Source organism: Micropterus dolomieu, linkage group LG12, assembly GCF_021292245.1.
Source record: "Micropterus dolomieu isolate WLL.071019.BEF.003 ecotype Adirondacks linkage group LG12, ASM2129224v1, whole genome shotgun sequence".
Lineage (NCBI taxonomy): Eukaryota > Metazoa > Chordata > Actinopteri > Centrarchiformes > Centrarchidae > Micropterus > Micropterus dolomieu.
This window is the reverse complement of record NC_060161.1, coordinates 32,607,505-32,626,392: the sequence shown is the minus strand read 5'-3', so window position 1 is coordinate 32,626,392 and position 18,888 is coordinate 32,607,505. Positions and strand designations below refer to the sequence as shown.

General features: G+C 42.9%; 2 protein-coding genes across 3 annotated transcripts in view; one reads left to right on the top strand and one right to left on the bottom strand.

Annotated features, from left to right (window-relative positions):
- wdr55 (WD repeat domain 55) overlaps positions 1–3,923 on the bottom strand; it is a 51,203-nt gene extending 47,280 nt beyond the window's left edge. Inside the window, exons 1-4 of the mRNA XM_046064029.1 lie at positions 3,877–3,923; positions 2,797–3,448; positions 1,802–1,908; positions 357–626 (exon numbers count right to left, since the gene is read on the bottom strand). Of these exons, the coding sequence (XP_045919985.1) occupies positions 357–626; positions 1,802–1,908; positions 2,797–3,448; positions 3,877–3,923 (1,076 nt within the window). The remainder of the gene's footprint in view (positions 1–356; positions 627–1,801; positions 1,909–2,796; positions 3,449–3,876) is intronic.
- A 2,210-nt stretch (positions 3,924–6,133) lies between these two features.
- LOC123980569 (coiled-coil domain-containing protein 171-like) overlaps positions 6,134–18,888 on the top strand; it is a 17,939-nt gene continuing 5,184 nt past the window's right edge. The window contains exons 1-21 of one of the 2 annotated variants that reach the window (XM_046065013.1): positions 6,135–6,225; positions 7,059–7,231; positions 7,761–8,040; positions 8,658–8,808; positions 8,909–9,078; positions 9,196–9,342; positions 9,431–9,523; positions 10,340–10,500; positions 11,130–11,268; positions 11,353–11,440; positions 11,539–11,654; positions 11,738–11,827; positions 11,913–12,062; positions 12,096–12,170; positions 14,072–14,239; positions 14,825–14,992; positions 16,083–16,590; positions 17,422–17,538; positions 17,710–17,885; positions 18,092–18,235; positions 18,318–18,497. In XM_046065013.1, the coding sequence (XP_045920969.1) occupies positions 7,089–7,231; positions 7,761–8,040; positions 8,658–8,808; positions 8,909–9,078; positions 9,196–9,342; positions 9,431–9,523; positions 10,340–10,500; positions 11,130–11,268; positions 11,353–11,440; positions 11,539–11,654; positions 11,738–11,827; positions 11,913–12,062; positions 12,096–12,170; positions 14,072–14,239; positions 14,825–14,992; positions 16,083–16,590; positions 17,422–17,538; positions 17,710–17,885; positions 18,092–18,235; positions 18,318–18,497 (3,264 nt within the window). In that variant the 5' untranslated portion in view covers positions 6,135–6,225; positions 7,059–7,088. Of the gene's footprint in view, positions 6,226–7,058; positions 7,232–7,760; positions 8,041–8,657; positions 8,809–8,908; positions 9,079–9,195; positions 9,343–9,430; positions 9,524–10,339; positions 10,501–11,129; positions 11,269–11,352; positions 11,441–11,538; positions 11,655–11,737; positions 11,828–11,912; positions 12,171–14,071; positions 14,240–14,824; positions 14,993–16,082; positions 16,591–17,421; positions 17,539–17,709; positions 17,886–18,091; positions 18,236–18,317; positions 18,498–18,888 lie in introns of both variants that reach the window. The other variant, XM_046065012.1, reaches the window with a different exon arrangement.

Sequence of the window (18,888 nt, the reverse complement as noted above, 5' to 3'; positions counted from 1 at the left end):
GCTTTGATTTGGATCACACTACCTTGTTTCTTACGACCCGCCCTTCTCTGCTTCTGATTGGCTAGTAGTCCTTACCTGGGAACTGCGCATGTGCAACTCCCAACAAAGATTTTGTACAAGTAAGATGCATCACTCTGTAGCTCAAGAGCGGAGTGTACAACACACAGGGTGAAAAGAGGAGCTGCAGCAATGTGCAGTATGAGAAAAATATGGTGTTTTTTGAAAATTAAACCATGTAAACCTGTTCTGGTAAAACCCCTAATTAAGATTTTGAACCTGAAAATGAGCATAATACCACCTCTTTAAATCAATGCTTTTAGAAAACAGCCAGCGATCGCAATGGTAACCCAACTCACCGAATGTACCCGTCCATGGAGGCCGTGCACATGATGTTGTCGGTGATGGGGACGATGCACTCCACAGACTCGGCCTTGATGGCGAAGCGATCGCTGGTGGCTCCAAAGCCGTTCCAGTTGAAGATGTAGATGGTCCCCTCGCTGGAGCCGCAAACCACCTTCCTGCCCCGCTTCATCAGCACCACCGAGGTCAGATCGCCGCTCTGGTACTCCGACAGCAGGTCGAACCTCCGCCTCTTGATGTTGAAGACGCCCATGGTACCATCACCACTGTTTCAGATTATATTAAATGAAATTAGAGCTTGGATTAATGTAGACCAATTACAAGGACTTTCTGATGTGCAAAGCGTTGGTTGGCATTACATTCACAAGCTACACCAGAAAAAGACATTTAATCACCAAACTGTTTCTTCCAAGAAAAGGTTTGACATTTGGTGGTTGAAACTGAAATCTCAAATGTTGAATCGCCCTTTAAAGCATCAAGAAGCGGGTGAGGTTTCAACATTTTACCTACCTAAATCTTTTCTGGATGGATTAAGAATTTTAACAAAGCTTAGCACCTCTGAAGGTTTTACGCATACTGAAATGAATTAATAACAGCTGGCTTCTTCAGAGAAAAGAAGTCAATCTAAAAAACTGACGGCCAGCCATAATTTTAAGTATGCAATTTATGCCAACACAGAAGTGCCATAAGCTGCAATTCATCGAATGAGGCTGCATTCAAAAGCAAATCAATCCCCACAGACCTTCATGTTAAAATGCCAACCTTTACAGCAGAAACTCGCTCTAACATTCATGGCTGCGCTCCATTGACTCGTAAAATACTGTAAAATACTTCGTTTTCTAGCTTTCCCCCCCCCAAGATATGGTTAAACGCTGTTTCTGGGTCACTTGTAATAGTTACAGTCGCTACCCAGAGAAGTTGAAAGGAGAAGCACGATTTATTCTCTCTCCAAAACCTAAAACAAATCCAGAAAAATGTTGGCTGTGTATTGCTCCTAATGTAATGTTAGTTGGCTAATGCTACGTTATAAAGCCCTACTGTTCTGCTTTTTAATGATTGTAATAGTGAACAGAGACCCATCGTTACCCAGCTGTACAGGAACAGTGTTGATCCTTAATATCGTTGTCCTCTTTCTCAATAGTCACTAATAATACGGTGCTTCACTGTTACTCTGTGATCGGTAGGCTTTAGCGTTTAACAGCCTAAAAACGACCTTCAACTGCTTCTTTCTGAGATCACTATTTTTCTAAAATTAGACAATATTTCTCCAGTCTACTGTGATAATACGACAGGTCCGACAGTTTGTCGGACTTAGCGACAGTATCTAAGGGGGGCGTGGCTTAGCGAAGGGTCAATTAAGGGAGGGACGCTTTGAGTGACAGGTGGGTGTGTGGCAAAAAGATGCAAAAACTCCCTGATGACCTAATAATCACAACTTTACCTGGCAGTGAGTAGGATCCTCTTGGCCTGGTCCACAGTGATGTCACTGATGTAATCCTCGTGGTGTTTCATATCCATGATGGCCGTCCCCTTCCTCATGTCCCACACCTTCAAAAAGAAACATCAATAAAGTTAGAGCTTGGGGACGGAAAATTAGCTTCTTCTATAAAAAGAAATCACTGCGAGCCAAATTTGAATCATGACCATCACAGACGATCTCAATCATCAACCAGCAAAGTTAGACCTGGACTAATTATAGTGGAACAGATATGATCGTATCATTAAGATTTCATCACTGTCACCATTCGACAAAACTGGAGTTTGTCGAATTAAAATACCACCAGTTTGGACCACGGGAGATATGCTTAGACTATTTAAAGACCACCTTAGTCTCTTTAATACAGTTAAAACAAAAGATCTACTTTGGACCATAAAAGACCCTCTTACGCTATTACAAAACCAAAATATTAAATAGCTTGGCCCATAAAAAAGACCAGCTTAGACCATCACAAGGTCTGTTGTACCAACGAAGACCATCTTACATCATGAAAAAACAAGCTGGGAACATCAAAAACATCGGCTTGGATCATTGGAAGATGGTAAGACATGGTTACAGCAGCTTTGACCATTAAAACACCTTTAAAATCCATCACAACATCAGCTTGGACCAGTGGAAGACTAGACATTGAGACCATTGTGAGACATGGTTAGACCATTTACACAGCGGCTTTGACCATTAAAACATCAGCTTGGTCCATGTAAAGACCAGCTAAGATCAATTAAAGACCACATTAGACCACCAAAAGACCAACTAGCCCTTTAGAGACATGCTTGGACCTGTTTTGGGAAACCAGTTCAGACAATCAAAATACCAACTTGGACCAGTAAGACCAGCATGGATCAAGTTTTGTCATGAAAAGACGACATTGGACCAGCTGGACGTTTTGTCTGGACAACACATCTTATAAAAACAGCTTGTCTACACTTGTCCCGGACCTTGAGGGTGCCCCCGTCGTCTCCTGTCGCCAGGATGTTTTCATCCACCAGCAGCAGACTGTTGATGGGGGCCCCGTGCGCCCCGCGGATCCTCGTGACCAGCTGTCCCCGCTCCGCGTCCAGCATGTGGACGGCCTTGTCCCGGGAGACGCTGTAGAGCTTCAGTCCGTCCGCGGAGAAGCGCACCTGGCGGCACGACTTCATGTGGTGTCCGGACGACCACAGCTCCCGGTTCTCCCCCTCCGTGCACGAGTAGGAGTAGGCGTACACGTCCCCGTCCACGTCCCCGCACACCAGGATGTCCCTGCTCGGGTGGAGCGCCACCGTGTTGGCGATCGCCTCCAGTCGGATGTCCTCCGGGGTGTCTCGGATCTTCGGCCCGGGCGGCTCGCCTTCGTCCTCGTCTTCGTCATCATCCGGGTCTGGGTCCTGGCCTGTCTGTTCCGAGTCTGAGGTTTCTGGGTCTCTGGTGATTTCTGGAGGATCTGGATCTGTGGATGCGGTTTCAACGTGTTCTGTGGACGCTGCCATGTTGTTTGCGTCCTTTCTTCTTCTACGGTGAATAACGGCAGCGTTACCGGAGAAACAGGGTCTTCTTCTTCTTCTTGTTTCCGGCTGACTAGACGCATCTGTGGCGTATTGCTGCCCTCCTCTGTTCGTTATTCACATCTTAAAGCTAATTGCTGAGATCCTTTCCTATAAACCAGTTTTATGTAGGTACTCGATCAGTTTCTTCATTTTGTTCCAACTTTCCAAATTAAGTAGAGTATGTATGCTAAATATAGTTCCTCCAATTGCTCCCAGGTCTCAAAACAATTTCCTTCTTTGACGAGAGTATTTTCTACAACGTACTAATACATGCTTCACTGTTTCCTTGTCTCCACATTCGCATTTTCCGTCAGGGTGTTTGCAGATCAGAGCCAGCCCACAGTGCCCAAACTTCAGTCTGGATACAACACCTGCATAATTTCCACAAGTAAATCGAGTCTGGACTTCATTTTAGTATCTTTAACTGTAATCAGAGTTGCTGCTGAGTCGCTACATATAACTGAATCCTCCTGTTTATTATCTTCGACCCACTTTAATGCCCATAGCACTGCCACCAACTCTGCTGTGAAGACCGACATATGATCTGGATCTCTACACCTTTTTTTATAACCTATTTCTGGTATGCTTACACCTAAAGCCACTTTACCGCTCTCAGGATCCTTTGACCCATCACTAAATATTTGAAGTTGGCCTCCCCATATTTGACACCTCCGGGCTTTTATCTCCTTCACTACAGCCTCTGACATATTTCTGACATATTTCTTTTGCTTGTTTCCATAAAATATAGGTCAACATTGGGATGTGGGATCAACCATGAAGGTATATCTGAACGAGAGAAACAGGTCATACTGCCCTCTACTGTATTTATACATAAACATTTAGTACTGTAAGTACAATTTGAGGTACTTGTACTTAACTTAGAGTATTTCCATATGTTTGACTTTATACTTCTACTACATTTCAGGGGGAAATATTGTACTTTTTACTCCACTACATGTTTATTTGTTATTGTCCAGATTCAAATTATTAATGCAAAATATAAATCAACATATATATATAATAATAAATATAATAATGTATTATTATAGATTAAGCTACTCCACAGTAAAATAGCTGAAATTAGCTCGTTCAGTAATGAGTCAATAATAAATAGGCTATTTTTCAAAATGAGTACTTTTAATTTTTGGTAATATTTTGAAACTAATACTTCAGCACTTTTGCTTAAGTAAGATTTGGAAGACATGATTTTTTACTTTTAAAGGAATAAACTAATGTAGTAATAATACAAATGCAAATAGTAAATAAATACATTTGTTGAAAATGTAGTGAAATTACTCACAAAATAATAGCATTATATATACAAACAGAAACAACCTTTAAGTCGCGCTGCAAAGTTAGGGAGGTGTAGTATTGGTCTTTCTTCCAACCCCCTCTTTCAGTAACAGTGACGAAATAAACAAAGTACATTTATTTGTATTTAAATTGAGTACTTCCATGTTTTTGACTTTATCCTACTTTTTACTCCACTACACTTATTTACTTGTTACTTTTCAGATTCAAATTATTAATGTGAAAAATAAACTAATATACAATAATGTATTATTATGGATCAAGCTACTCCACAGTATAGAAAGTAGTTCGTCCTTTACATGTGTAACATTACTGAAGCATACCCATTAATGAGCAAATAATTATAATCAAGTGAAAATTGTTAATGTAAATAACTGTAAATATTTGCACATGTAAATTTGATGTAAACTTTTTGGTATATCACTGCACTAACTGCCATATTTCACATGTCCTCTCCCTCTGTAATACGTTTGCACAACACAAATCTGCAGTAATGCACATGTAAATAACTGCCACATTGTTTTGTTTTTCTTTTACACATAGTTCTAAAAAAATATTATAACTTGCACATCTGTTTATTCCATATATACATTTTTTTATGTCTACTCTATGTTTATGTCTAGCAATTCCTTGTATGTGTAAAATACTACTTGAAAATAAACATCTTTTTGATTCTGATTCTGAAAATAAATATTATTCTGAAATGAAAAACAAGTACTTTTATTTTTGGTTATATTTTGATGCAAATGCTTTTGCACTTTTGCCTAAGAAAGATTTAGAAGACATTTTGTTTACTTTTAAAGGAATAAACTAATGTCACAATAATACAAAGGCAATAAGTAAATAAATAAATACATTGGAAATTAAGTAAAATTAGTCCTCACAAAATAATATTATATATACAAAGAGAAACAACCTTTAAGTCACGCTGCAAAACAATTATCCACCCTGTTCCAATATCCAAATCCCTCGCTTATTTAATAACTTAAATTTACAATTTACAGTGTTACGTATCGATATTATTATTCTTCTGTACTGTATTGTATTTTATTTTAATTGTTCTGTTTCTTCTTGTAATGTATTTTAACTGTGCTGCCATCTTGGCCTCCCTTGCAAAAGAGATTCTAGCTCTAAGAGTTACAATAAAAAGATTAAATTAAAATAAATAAAAAAGAATCATAATAATCATCACTATTATTACAGCTTTACTGTGAATATACAGTGCAGGACTGTACAACAATGCCACACACAGAAAATGTATGAATGAGTCAATGATTTTAAATGATGATAGAATAGAAAAAATAAAAAATTGCAAAAGAAAATTGGACAAGGTGCATTTGACATTTTTTTAAATATTTTTTTTCCTAAATAAAATCTAATTTCTTTTCAATCCACAGAACAACCCACGTTGAAATTAATATGCCTTAACACCATTGGCCAGATAGCCAACCAATCCGAAGTTAATGCGGAAATGACATATGGACGCCAAAGATGGCGTCAGATTCAAACGGCACTTGGGTTCGTTTCGCTGTAAGTGTTTATAAAAGTTCACTACAAGCTGTTTACAAACTTTCTTATTAATGTTGTCATGTAAGTAGATGGCTTAGACCCTCTCGTAATGGTTAAGTTTGGTTTAGAGCGAATGAAGATATTAATGTAGAGTTTTAACCGTGAAACGGGTCTTTGTTCAGGCTGGATGCTCGTATACGAACATAATTCCATTCACGAAATGTGAGAATTTAATTTTGTCTTGTTGACTGACCAAAGTGTAGATATGTTATACAACTATTTGAACGTCCAGCGAATAGTTACAGCTTTCTGGGGAATTCGGCATATAGTAGATCTACCAAGCAGCACGCAATATTAGTTTAATGTCAGCTATAAATTGTTGAGACAGTTGTTAAATGCCGCCGCCCACCGCCCAGAACTGTACAGTAAAGATCGTGAATCTTTGAAATTATGCGTAAATCAGCGGTTTTTTGTATTGTTGACTGGAGCCGAATTGTAAAATTGATCCGATTGATTCGTAAATGGTCTTACGTCTTGTTGTGAAAAGTGTAACTGGGGCGATATTAAGGTGAGTATTTACTAGATAGATTTTTAAATGGGGATCGATTTTCGCTTTAGGTTGAGTGCGTCCGCTGGCAAGGCAACAACCAGCTTCCCCTGGTACCAAAACAACCTCCAGGGTCTCTGCTGTTTGTCAGCAGTCACACGAAATACAGAATAATTAACTTGTTAAATCGGGTAAAGGTTTTAATTTTAGATGTGACGTTAGCTAAGAAAATAACACATTTTATTATTTGTTGTTTGGTTAAATCGCCGCATATCCGGAATAATGTGAATTTGAAATACATTTTCAGAGTTGTTAAAGTAAACACAGAAGCGGAGCCATGCAGACCGAAGCAGCGGAGCGGAGGGGACAGCGCAGCCGGAGCAGGCGGGGGGAGAGCGGGCAGGGCCGAGCAGAGGCGCGGGGGACCAAACCGAGGGCCGCGGTCCACTCTGCCAGGAGCTCCGAGGAGGAGACAGCAAGGTGGGGAATAAAAAAGAATCCAGCTACACAGAAACTCTTTTCTGGCCAGTGATGATATGCGCAGAGGTTTTTGGCAAGGGGGGAAAATGCTTTCAAATATAGAGATATTTATCATTAACAAAGAGAGGGGACAGAAGATAAATCTAAATCAAATACATATTTGATGTGACCACCCTTTGCCTTCAAAACACCTGCCTAAAACCTTTCCAACTTACGGTAAATATCTATGCTGTTACTACTTTAACTGCTGAAAGTGCTACTGCAACATATACTATAAATAAATACAATTTAAGTATGTTTAATGTGCACAATGTCATGTAATCTGAAGGATTATGTGGATGTACACATTCTGAAATATTATAAGTTTTCATCCGATATCTGTTGGTGAAGATCCTGTTTAGTTAAGTATTTACGTCTTTTCTGACGTGTCCTACTTCAACATATGCCCACAAAATATCCGTCCAGCTCACTGGTTATGTTTTGAAACTCAGCTGTTGAGTTAAAAAAACACACACGTGTGCCTTTTCAGGTTGAAAGAGATCCCTGCCATCAGGCAACAAAAAGAGAATCAGGCAGGAGAGCGAGGGAGAAGAGCCGAAAGGGAAGGAGAGGAAGATGAGGAGCGAGACAGAGCAGCAGAGAGGGACCGGAGCCGAGGAGATGGAGGGAGGAGGAGGGAGAGGGAGGCGAGAAGCAGGAGGGCGGCGTCCGAAGGAGGTGAAGAGGGCGAGCAGTCGGAGAGGCTGAGGTGGAGAGTCCATCAGCTGGAGAAAGAGAAACTGGGGCTGACGAGCAGCCACAACCAGGAGGTGAGACACAGAGAGCTGGACCTTACATTATTTATGACTATGTGATTTGTTGTTTTGCAATTAATTTTTTTTTTAATGCAAAATAAGCAAAGGAGAGGTAACAAATTAATCAGTGAGCTTCGGAGGTGCTGGTAAGTGGGGTGTTTTCCATTCAGACAGAGCCAGGCTAACTTTTCCCCCTGTTTCCAGTCTTTATGCTAAGCTAAGCTAACCAGCTGATGGCTGTAACTTCATATTCACTGCACAGACAAGAGAGAAGGATCGATCTTCCCAACTAACGTTCGCCAGGAGGTATCCCCCCCAAAGGCCAAACTGTTCCTTTAATTTGTCCCCTGTGGAGTGCAAACCGTGCTGAACGCTGCCACCACAAGCAGCTGCAAAGGCCTGAAGAACATTTTCTGACAAGTATCCTTTTATAAAAAAATGTGAGCAAGCTCTGTAGTGAGCAAGACATTTTACAGACCAACTTGTCAGTGCCCTCTGGTGGACAAACTCTGTAAGTGGGACACACAGTTTGTTTGTTATACTGATGCATGGAGACCGGATCAGACAGAGTAGACGTGTTAAGTCATAATTGGTTGCTGCATCGATGTGTTATTAGTGTTTTCCTTCCTCAGCTCTGCAGGCTGCAGGCTGAGCTGACCCGGCTGAGGTCCTCAGTGGAGCGAGGAGAAGCGCAGCGGGTGGAGCTTCAGTACCAGCTGACTGTGAGCCGGAGAGACGCTGACCGGGCCTCCGAGCTCAGCAGAGACAAACGCACACTAACAGGTACACGAATCAAACACACCCTCCAAGTACTGCGGTGGGTAACGGTGTCAATAAGAGTACCAGTAGAAATGATAGTAAGACTCTGTCGTGTGTGTGTCAGAGCGAGCAGCTGAGCTCCAGCAGACCGTTCAGGAGCTGCAGAAAGCTCTGGACATCACCCGACAGGCCAGGGAGGAGGATCAGCATGCTTTGCAGCAGGAGGTGGAGGAGCGCGACAGACTGATTCAGAGCTTCAGCTCGGAAAACCAGCGGCTGCACCAACTGCTGCAGGTAACACACACACACATTTAGGATTAGGAGTGAGCTCGGTTTAATTCACATGTTGTTTTTAATTTAACTTTGGAGGAAGAAGTGAATCTGGGTCTAAACTAAAGGTTTGTCCTTTAGGATCACGAGGAGGCCCTGCAGGAGTCTGAGAGGAGGATGGCGGAGGTGCAGCAGGAGAGAGAGAAGGAGGCCGAGGTGAACAGACGACAAGCCAACGAACTGAAGTACCTGACGGAGAGAGAGGAGAGGAGCAGGAGAGACCGGGAGGTGAGGAGGAGGGAGGGTGGAGAGAGAGAGATAAGGAAGCTGAAGAGGAGGAGATGGAGGTGAAGACATTTATTTTCTTTCTCTCCAGCTGTCAGATCAGAGGGTGAAGTCTCTGGAGTCGAGCGTCGAGGCGGAGCGAGCGGCTCACCTGGAGTCCAAGTTCAACTCTGAGATCATCCAGGTGACACACAGTTTCTAAATGCTTCTTCTAAGTCTCTGTTCTTCGTCTCGTCATTAAATCTCATGTTTGGACTTAAACCAGCAGTGAACGTATCTACTGACAGTTCCAGAAACCATTAAAACCCATCAGTGAGCCTCACTGTTGTGTCCTCATCACCATGAACTCTCACACTGTATATTTATTCTGACTCAGTCCCACATTCACCGTCCTGCTGCCCCAGACAGAGCGCCACATGTGGGTTCATCCACCGCTGAAAATGGTCCCCAACAAATGGGCTATTTGATTCTGAGTGTATGAAAAGTATAAAAGTACAGTACAGTACTCTTTTAGGAAATCACTATGTAAATGTAAAATGCTCTGTACTTGTATAGCACACCAAGTGCTCAAACGGAAACTAACATTCACACACATTCATACACTGGCGGAACAGCCACCAGGGGACAAGGACACTTCGACACGCAACCAGGGGAGCCAGGGATTGAACCGCCGACCTTCCGATTAACAGCCAACCCGCTCTATCTCCTGAGCCACAGCCGTCCACTATTTAACTATATATTTGTGAGGTGTTTTTAAAGCTTTACATTTTCAGTAGAAACCAGTGGGCCTGTAGCCGCAGGCAGGAAGTCAGACATGCACATGAGATTTGTTGACATTAAATAATAGAGAATAAGACCAGCTGTGTCAGAGCGTCGGCTCTATTTTAAGCACTTATTTCCAAGTACTGAACTTGTAAAGCGTTACTAAAAGAAGTTATACAGAATGTGTTAATGAACCGTAGCTAATATACATTCTCTGTGTGATCGGATGACCCGGCAGCTGCGTGTGCGGGACTTGGAGGCGGCGCTGGCGTCGGAGCGGTCCGGCCAGCAGGAGGCGCAGTGCAGTCTGGAGCTGCTGAGAGCTCAGTTCAGAGAGGTGGAGAGGGCCTACAGCCTGGAGAGAGAGAGGGGTGACGGCACTGAGCGCGCTCTGCAGCGGTGAGCGTGATCCACAACCTTTTCTTTTGACCATTTTTTAATAATGTGTTTTAGTCTTTTTGAAATGTTCACCAATGTGAAAGACAAACGTTGAGATCACAAACAACAACGTCACAGTTTGTTTCTTCCTACTGTTTGGACCAAACTATTCCTTTTTGGAGCATGTTATGGTCTTTCAATATTTATAAGTTAATACTAAATTTCTCTGTCACAATATTGTAAATTACGTTATTCTTTTTAATATTAAACCATTAGCAGATCACGTAGCACATATATTATTTATCATTGTCTCTGAATTAGATTTGAGGTCCTATTGTGTTTCTGTAGTGAAATTTAAATAACAATTTAAATATATTTGATATATAAATATAAAAAGTTTTACTTGACAACTTTTTCATTAAAGTATTTAGTTTGTTTCATATAATTTGTTTTAATTTAATTATTTAATATAGTAGAAATATGTAATATTCCATATTAAAATGTTTTTGTACATATTATACACATTTGTAGTTGTTTCAGTTCACGTGTCATGTATTAATTTATGTGTGCTAATATTAATATGTGTGTTTCAGGTTACAGTTGGTTAGGGGTGTGACAACTATTGTGTGTGTGTGTGTGTGTGTGTGCAGGTTGCAGAAGGAGTACGATCAGTGCAAGTCTGACCTGAGTGTTGCCTTGGAAACTGAGAAGAAAACGAGCTCTGACCTCTCAGAAAGGCTGGAGGAGGAGAAGAGGCGGCACGCCGACACACACACACTGCTGGAGAAGGTAACACACACACCCTGAGTGGGAATAACGTTTGTGATTTGAGTGAACTGACCCTTTAATCCTTATTTCTTCTTCTGTGGTTAGGCGGCTCAGAGGCAGTCGGGCGCAGAGGAAGCCTTTGTGAACTGTGTGGATCAGATCAGAGAAACACTCCAGCAACACAGCACCCCAGGTGAACACACCGCACACACCTGCTGCAAACAACTGCAGCGCTATCAGAAGGTAAATAACACAAGGTGTGTGTGTGTGTGTGTGTGTGTGTGTGTGTAGGCACTAGTCCTGGAGCAAAGGATCATGAGAACCGGAGTCAGTCTGCTGAAGTCCTGCAGCTGCTGAAGACGACACTTAGCACCTACCGACACACACTGGAAAAGACTGACAAACAGGTACACACAGACAAACACAGACTCTGCTCGCTGTGTGTCTCTTCTGTATTTCTGTTACTTCCTGCTGTGCTTTCTCCTGGCAGGTCCAGGATCTGCTGTTTGCATCGGAGAGGCTGCAAGAGGAGAACCAGACTCTCCGTCAGCTGACCTCAGAGCAGAGCCAGCAGGTCGAGGTAAACGTCTGATCCCAGACCAGCCCGGGAAAGAAGAAGCTTTTAGAACGACCCGTCTCACTCTGTCTCCGTCTGCCCTCTCCAGGAGTCGCAGCAGGCGGCGATCAAACTGGGGGAGGAGGTGACGCGCCTTCGCCAGGAGAGCTCTGATTGGTCGACGCAGAGCCGAGGTCTGCGGGCCGAGCTGGAGAAAGAGAGGGAGGAGAGGGAAAGAGAGAGGGAGACACAGAGGGAGGAGAGGGAGAGAGAGAGGGAGACAAAGAGGGAGGAGAGGGAGAGAGAGAGGGAGGAGAAGATAGCAGAAGTCCAGAAGATAACTGAGCACTACCAGAAAGAGTCACAGGTGATTATACGCTTATTATTCAGCTCTCATTCTCATTTCCAGCTGTCCCATTTAGGTCCCTTTATTCTATGTATTTATTTATTGGTGGGTCAAAATATATTTATGAATTGTACATAAATTCTAAGGAGGCTGGTGTGGTGAACCTCTAGTAACCTCCTGAATATTTACTTATTTATTTAATATTCAGGTACCATACACACTGATCACTGTAAATGTGTGTCAGTGTTATCAGCCACTAAAACAACAATGAAACGCAACAACATAAGTTTTAGTACAAAACAAAACACGTAAAGTCAGATTACTGAAGACCGAGATGACATCAGAATGAAGGAAAGCGCGCAGTGACTTTGTGATGGCAGGTTATTTAAGATCATATTCTAAGGAATAATATAAAACGGGTAGCTCAAATCAAGCAATCTGATTAGTTCATAGTAGTGATATAATGAGCGTACACAACGGGTATAACGTCAAATTCCTTTGCACAGATCCGTATCACTCTGCTACGAACAGGGATCGAGTTATAATCTGAGCTTCGTGGGGGTCTCACGCCACATTTACACCTGGTATTAAAATGCGATCTGATACAGATTACCGGCGGAGATAAATAAATAAATTAATAACAAGAGTGAGAGAGAAATCATTGCTTATTACGTGATTCAACATTTCCCTCTCTCACACACACAAAAACGCGCACACACACACACTCAGCAGTCCACTACTTGCCCCAGATGTCTGCGATATTGCAACAAAGTTTAAGTTTCAATAGCCTGTGCAAAAGACTATTGCAATTGCAAAAGAAGCAATTCCGCCCTTGCTGATAGGTAAAACATTAAAGTGTTATTATTTTACGCACTGCTGGCCTCTGGCACACAGTAGCAAGCATATAAATTTTTTTTTTTTTTTTTTTTTTTTTTAGTGCAGTTTTGTTTGTTTGTTTTTTTTAGTGGCTGCACAACAAACCAATGTGTAAATAGATATAAATAAATAGTTCTAATAATTCTAACCTTTGATGTATGTTGCTTAGCAACCGTCATGCGCTATGTAGCCTACCGGCAGCCTGGTGGGACTTTTTATATTCATAAAGAAATGTCTGGTGTTGAAATAAAGTCAGATTGTAGTGCATCTGTTAGCCTACTTTTTTTTGAAAGTAAAAAAAAAAAAGTAATAGCTCACTTCAGGCCGTGATATATTATATCGCAGAGAGTCGTCGTTCGGCCCGACGCGAAGCGGAGATACCACGACCTGTCGTGAACTATTGCTTAAATTATCTATGAGTATTTTCTCTGTGTCATTATCTTCACCTGACAGAGAGGCATTTTGGGAAGGGAACACTCAACCACATGCAGCCCAAACGTAATGACCACGTGGCCGTACGAACCCGTGAGAACGCGTTCACCTATAAGCAGATAGGAAAAAACAGAACCATGTTGCATGTTTGCTGGTAGTTCTTGATATTTGGCTCTTAACTAGGCTGAAAAACTTTGATGGTGCAGATCACAGTAAAGAGATAGTCTGTGCTTGATAAAAACATGCAGGTTTATTATTATAATATTAAACATCTACTGTACTGTAGATAAACTAGTGCTGAGCTGTTACACTAACAGACGTCATCTGCAGGAGGTTTTGTGTTCTTGCTGCGTCTTGTTTATTCATGTGGCAGTGACTGAACAGACTGTCGAGAACGCTCTGTCTAGATTCCCGTCCTCCATTTCTTGACTCTTTTCTTTATGTCCCTCATGTCCTCCCTGTGTGCTACAGAGCAGCGTGATGTCATTATGTTGGAAACATTTAATTAAACAGTTCATGATGCTGAGTAAATCCTGTAAAACTACATCACACTGGGCCTGTGTGTGTGTGTGTGTGTGTGTGTGTGTGTGTGTGTGTGTGTGTGTGTGTGTTAGACCCGTCTGTCCTTCCTCTACTGTCTCTACCAGCGCCTGCTGGCCGGCTGCGTCCTCCTCAATGAGCCCCAGAGCATCCTGGGTAATTTCTCCTGGAAGGAGCTTTGTGACGTCATCAACGAACAGGTTGACCAGCTGACTTCTGACCTCCGGAAGGCCAACAACAACGTGAGCAGCGTGTCACCTTGAATTATAACATCTTCCTTAAAGATGGTGAAAATATTGTCAAAAGCATTTATTTATTTCTAATGTAATTTCAAACTCTAAACTTTGCCGTTAGCGTGTAAACATGTGGTCACATGGTGACAGAATTCATAGGGACTACTTCTCTACAGATTTTCAGCAGTAGTTTAAGGTATAAGGTAGTTTTATTTCTCATTTTATGACACAGGGTTATATAATGAGATGAAATTTTAGTTCCTGCTATGCTGCTCACATAAAGCAAATGTTATATACAAAAATAATATACTCTAGACTGGTGGATAAATACCAAGTTATAGAAATAAATCTATTTTGCGTGGTGCAATCTCGCAGTAAAAGTAAAAACTGCAGGTTGTGAGACCAGCTGATAGCAGATTAGCTTTTCCCCCCACTAGTGGTAAAGTTTTAAGAGCAGAAAGTTATCTCAGCGCTGAATCAGTCGGAGGCTGATGTGAGCATTATTTCTCTTAGTTACGTTTTTAAACGATGTGACGTGAAAGCGGTTTAACTGTCACGTGTTCACCTGTCCCTGCTCTGTGTCTCTCTCTGTAGATCGCCCACCTGCAGAGTGTGTGTGAGAAGAAGAGTGCGTGTGTGCGCGAGCTGCAGCGCAGTCAGGAGTGTGTGTTGTCTCGTCTGGAGGAGAGCGTGAGGAGGAGGGAAGAGGCGTGGAGCAGCCAACACGTACACACTGTGACACAGCTGCAGAACGAGCTGCAGGTAGCGCACACACACACACACACACACACACACCCCTCAGGTGTTTTTATTCCTTATAAAGCTGATCTGCAGTCAGTCGTCGATCCCTCCAGCGACAGAGACGCTCAGAGCTGAATCAGCAGGAAGAGATGAGGAGGTTTGGATACTTGTGAAGATGAAGGAGGAAGTTTTGTTTCAGTCGACTGTCCCTTTGGTCAACTTCCCCGTGAAGTGATGAGATGACAGATGCTAAAATCATCACTTCACCTCCAACTTTATTGTCCCCAAGAGGAGAGATTCACTTTACAGCAACTGTTCTACACAAGTAGGGCAACATATACAGAAATAAAGCAACGGTATTTAGAAAAGGGATGAATGTGCCACACACAAGCGTTGATACAGACGGTTGGTGGTTGTTCTAAATGTTGATTCTGGTTCTTATCAAATTCTGATTCTGCAAATGAGGAGGTATTTTTATGGCTGCGAGTAACAGTTATTTACATGGGCAGTTAATCTGCCAATTATTTCCTCAACTAATTTGATTCATGAAATGTCAGAATCGTTAAAAATGTCTTCAACAAACGTGTGTTCAGGCCTAGAAGTTTTTACTAAAAAAGATTCAAGCAATGAATTGATTATAAAAATAGTTCATTTTCTGTTCATCATTTCTGCTCCGGTAATTCGTGATTTTCCCTCGGTAAAAAGAAAAGTATCTCTCTATTTATTGGAGACTAAGCACATATGCTGGAATTATCTTCCTGCAGTAGGAGATGCAAGAAACTCCTGGTTGAGAAGATGAACAGCTGTGTAAACAGAAGTCAAAGGCTCAAGCTGTATGATACAAGAACTAAAGGAGAGAAGTCAACTAGGACTACGAAATCCAATCACAAATATTGAACTAGACCTGCAAGGCGGTAAAATCAGATTCTGGAGCAGTTTGGGATGAATTCAGCTACTTTGGCTTTGTTCTTTTGTTTCATAGTCTCCTCCCAGTTCTCCGCCGTTTCCTCTTTAACAAACACACTCTGTCTTTGTTTTAATTTGTTTCTGCTTCAGCCTCTTCTTTGCAGACTCACAGCAGGCTCACATGATCTCTTCCTCTGTCTCTCAGGCGTGTCGCTCTCAGTGCGACTCCCTCCGAGATCACGCCTCCTCTCTGGAGCTCCGCTGCTCCTCGCTGACCTCTGACCTCTCCCGGCTCCAGGGCCTCCTCTCTCGAAGCCGCAGGGAGGCGGCCTCCTTCCTGTCGGCCTGCGCCCTGCTGGCCGGGGCGCTGAAACACACTCGCCTCTGTCTGCAAACACTCTCCAAACAGAAAACACTCCTCTGCAGGCGACTGGCAGAGAGGGAGGTGCTGGAGGAGGAGGTGAGGACGCTGGCCAGAGCTCTGGGAGGTGAGGAGGATGAGGAGGAGGAAGAGGCAAAAAGGAGTAGGAGGAGGGCAGTGAGGCGGTGGAGGAGGAGTGTGTGTGTGGTGTTGGCGGTGAGGAGGTGGCGTGCACTGGCCAAACAGACGACAGTGTTGTTTCGGCTGGAGAGAGGAGGCGGCGTTCCGGCTGTGTGTGTCTGTGGAGAGTCGGCTACGGCAACACAGAAGGGTGAAGGCTTACCGAGCACAGGTAGGCAGTCACTTCTCCTCGCTACATATGTTTAATTAATTTGAAACTGGAGTGGGGGATGATTGGGAGTCTGCAGATTATTTCTCTATTCATCTGACTTAGTTTATAAAACGTCAAAAACAACGATGTTAATTATTGTTATAACATGTTTGTCTGTTCTCGATCAGTTGTCTGTAAACAGTTTGTAGCCTGTGAGGTCGTCATCCTCATCACATGCCAGAGAAACAAAACTGCTTAACCTGAGAGCTGCACAGCATTAGATTCTGTTAGAGTTTTATATTGTAAACAGTTACCTGAATTTTCTGTTTCCCTGTTATATAAATAAAAAACATTTCTACCATAAATCGATGCAGGAAATAAAGCGTTTTAATGCTCAAAACTTTCATATAATTCACCAGTGAAAACCAGTGTTAATCTCATCTCAGTCTCGTGTCTTGTCTCATCTTGTGAGCTAAGTGTCTCGTCACGACCCAATTTGCTGCTCCTCCATAGTTGCATAGTGGAGCGTTTAGCAGCTAAAGAACCAGATGTTTCCCTCAGCAGCTGGTGGAGACTAAACCAGACTAAACCTTTGTTTTGTGTCCAAACAAAGTTTTAACATTTATTCCATGGGCCATGACTGTATGAGAGTTTCACCCTGATGATTTAATTCCTGTGGACATGATGCTCATCAGTATACAGAATGTGATGAGACCGTAATCAGTGAAGTCCTAAAGAACGCTGCCGTTTGTTTGGAAAATGACATCATCATTTGGTTTAAAACAACCATCATGTAAAATAATTACCGGGTTGATCTCCTATCTGCTTATTTCTTTTGAATTTGTATTTTAGATAAAGATGGCGATGAAGGTCATGAAGGTGCGTGTGCCCGCTGGCTCCTCTCTAAATGTCTGGCCTCCACCATTCTGTCGTCCGTGGCCGACCTGCAGAGAGCTCTGGCACACACTGGTAAACACACACACACACACACACACACACACACACACACACACACACACCATATATGTGACTTGGCCCATGTGTGATCTGCTAACTTGGAGGGGTTTATCAATAGGTTTGTTTCCCATCTTTCTAAACCGTCTGTTCAGGGTCATCACGGAAGTCTTTTTTACTCTCTAGGCTCCTCCCCTCCTGATGTGATGTCAGCAGCTCGTTCTGGCTTGTCCCGCCTCCTGGATCACCTTCTTGACCAATCAGACGCGGCGTCCAGTATGTCTCCTTGCAGAGTGGACACGCTGAGCGGCCAGCTGGGACTCAGCCTGAGCAGACGGAGTCCACCACAGCCCCACATGAAGGTCCCTCAACACACACACACACACACACACACACACACACACACACACACATATATAATATGCTTTTATGTGACTCTGTCACTGTGTGTGGACCAGCAGTACATGCAGTAATAGTATTTGTACAAGCTGCAGGTTCAAACTGCTATTTGTCAGTTGGTTCAGCTACATCATGTGACCTTTGACCTCTGTGTGTCTCCTCCCGTCAGGCCCTGGTGTCCGCTCTCCAGCAGCACTTCCTGCTCTTCAGCCAACGGCTGCACTCGGCCGAGGTGGAGAGGCGGAGCCTGAGGCTGGAGGTGACCAATCTGAAGAGAGGACTGCGACAGGAGAGAGCCGAGACCTGCAGGACGGTGCGGCTCAACACACACACACCTTTACTGTCCTTTACTGATGAACACACACGCCTGACTGACTCTCTGTGTGCGTGTGCAGGTCCCTGCGGAGCGGTTCAGCAGTGTGTGTGTGGAGCTGCGTCAGGCTCTGAGCAGGGAACAGGAAGCTCAGACGCTCATCCAGGAACAGACCAAGCAGCTGCACGCACTGCAGCTCCAAGTGAACACACACACCGCCGAGCACACCAACACACAACACACTCTGAGACAGACCACGCAGGTAAGCATGTATATACAGTGAGGAAAATAAGTATTTGAACACCCTGCTATTTTGCAAGTTCTCCCACTTAGAAATCATGGAGGGGTCTGAAATTGTCATCGTAGGTGCATGTCCACTGTGAGAGACATAATCTTAAAAAAAAAAATCCAGTAATCACAATGTATGATTTTTTAACTATTTATTTGTATGATACAGCTGCAAATAAGTATTTGAACACCTGTCTATCAGCTAGAATTCTGACTCTCAAAGACCTGTTAGTCTGCCTTCAAAATGTCCACCTCCACTCCATTTATTATCCTAAATTAGATGCACCTGTTTGAGGTCGTTAGCTGCATAAAGACACCTGTCCACCCCATACAATCAGTAAGAATCCAACTACTAACATGGCCAA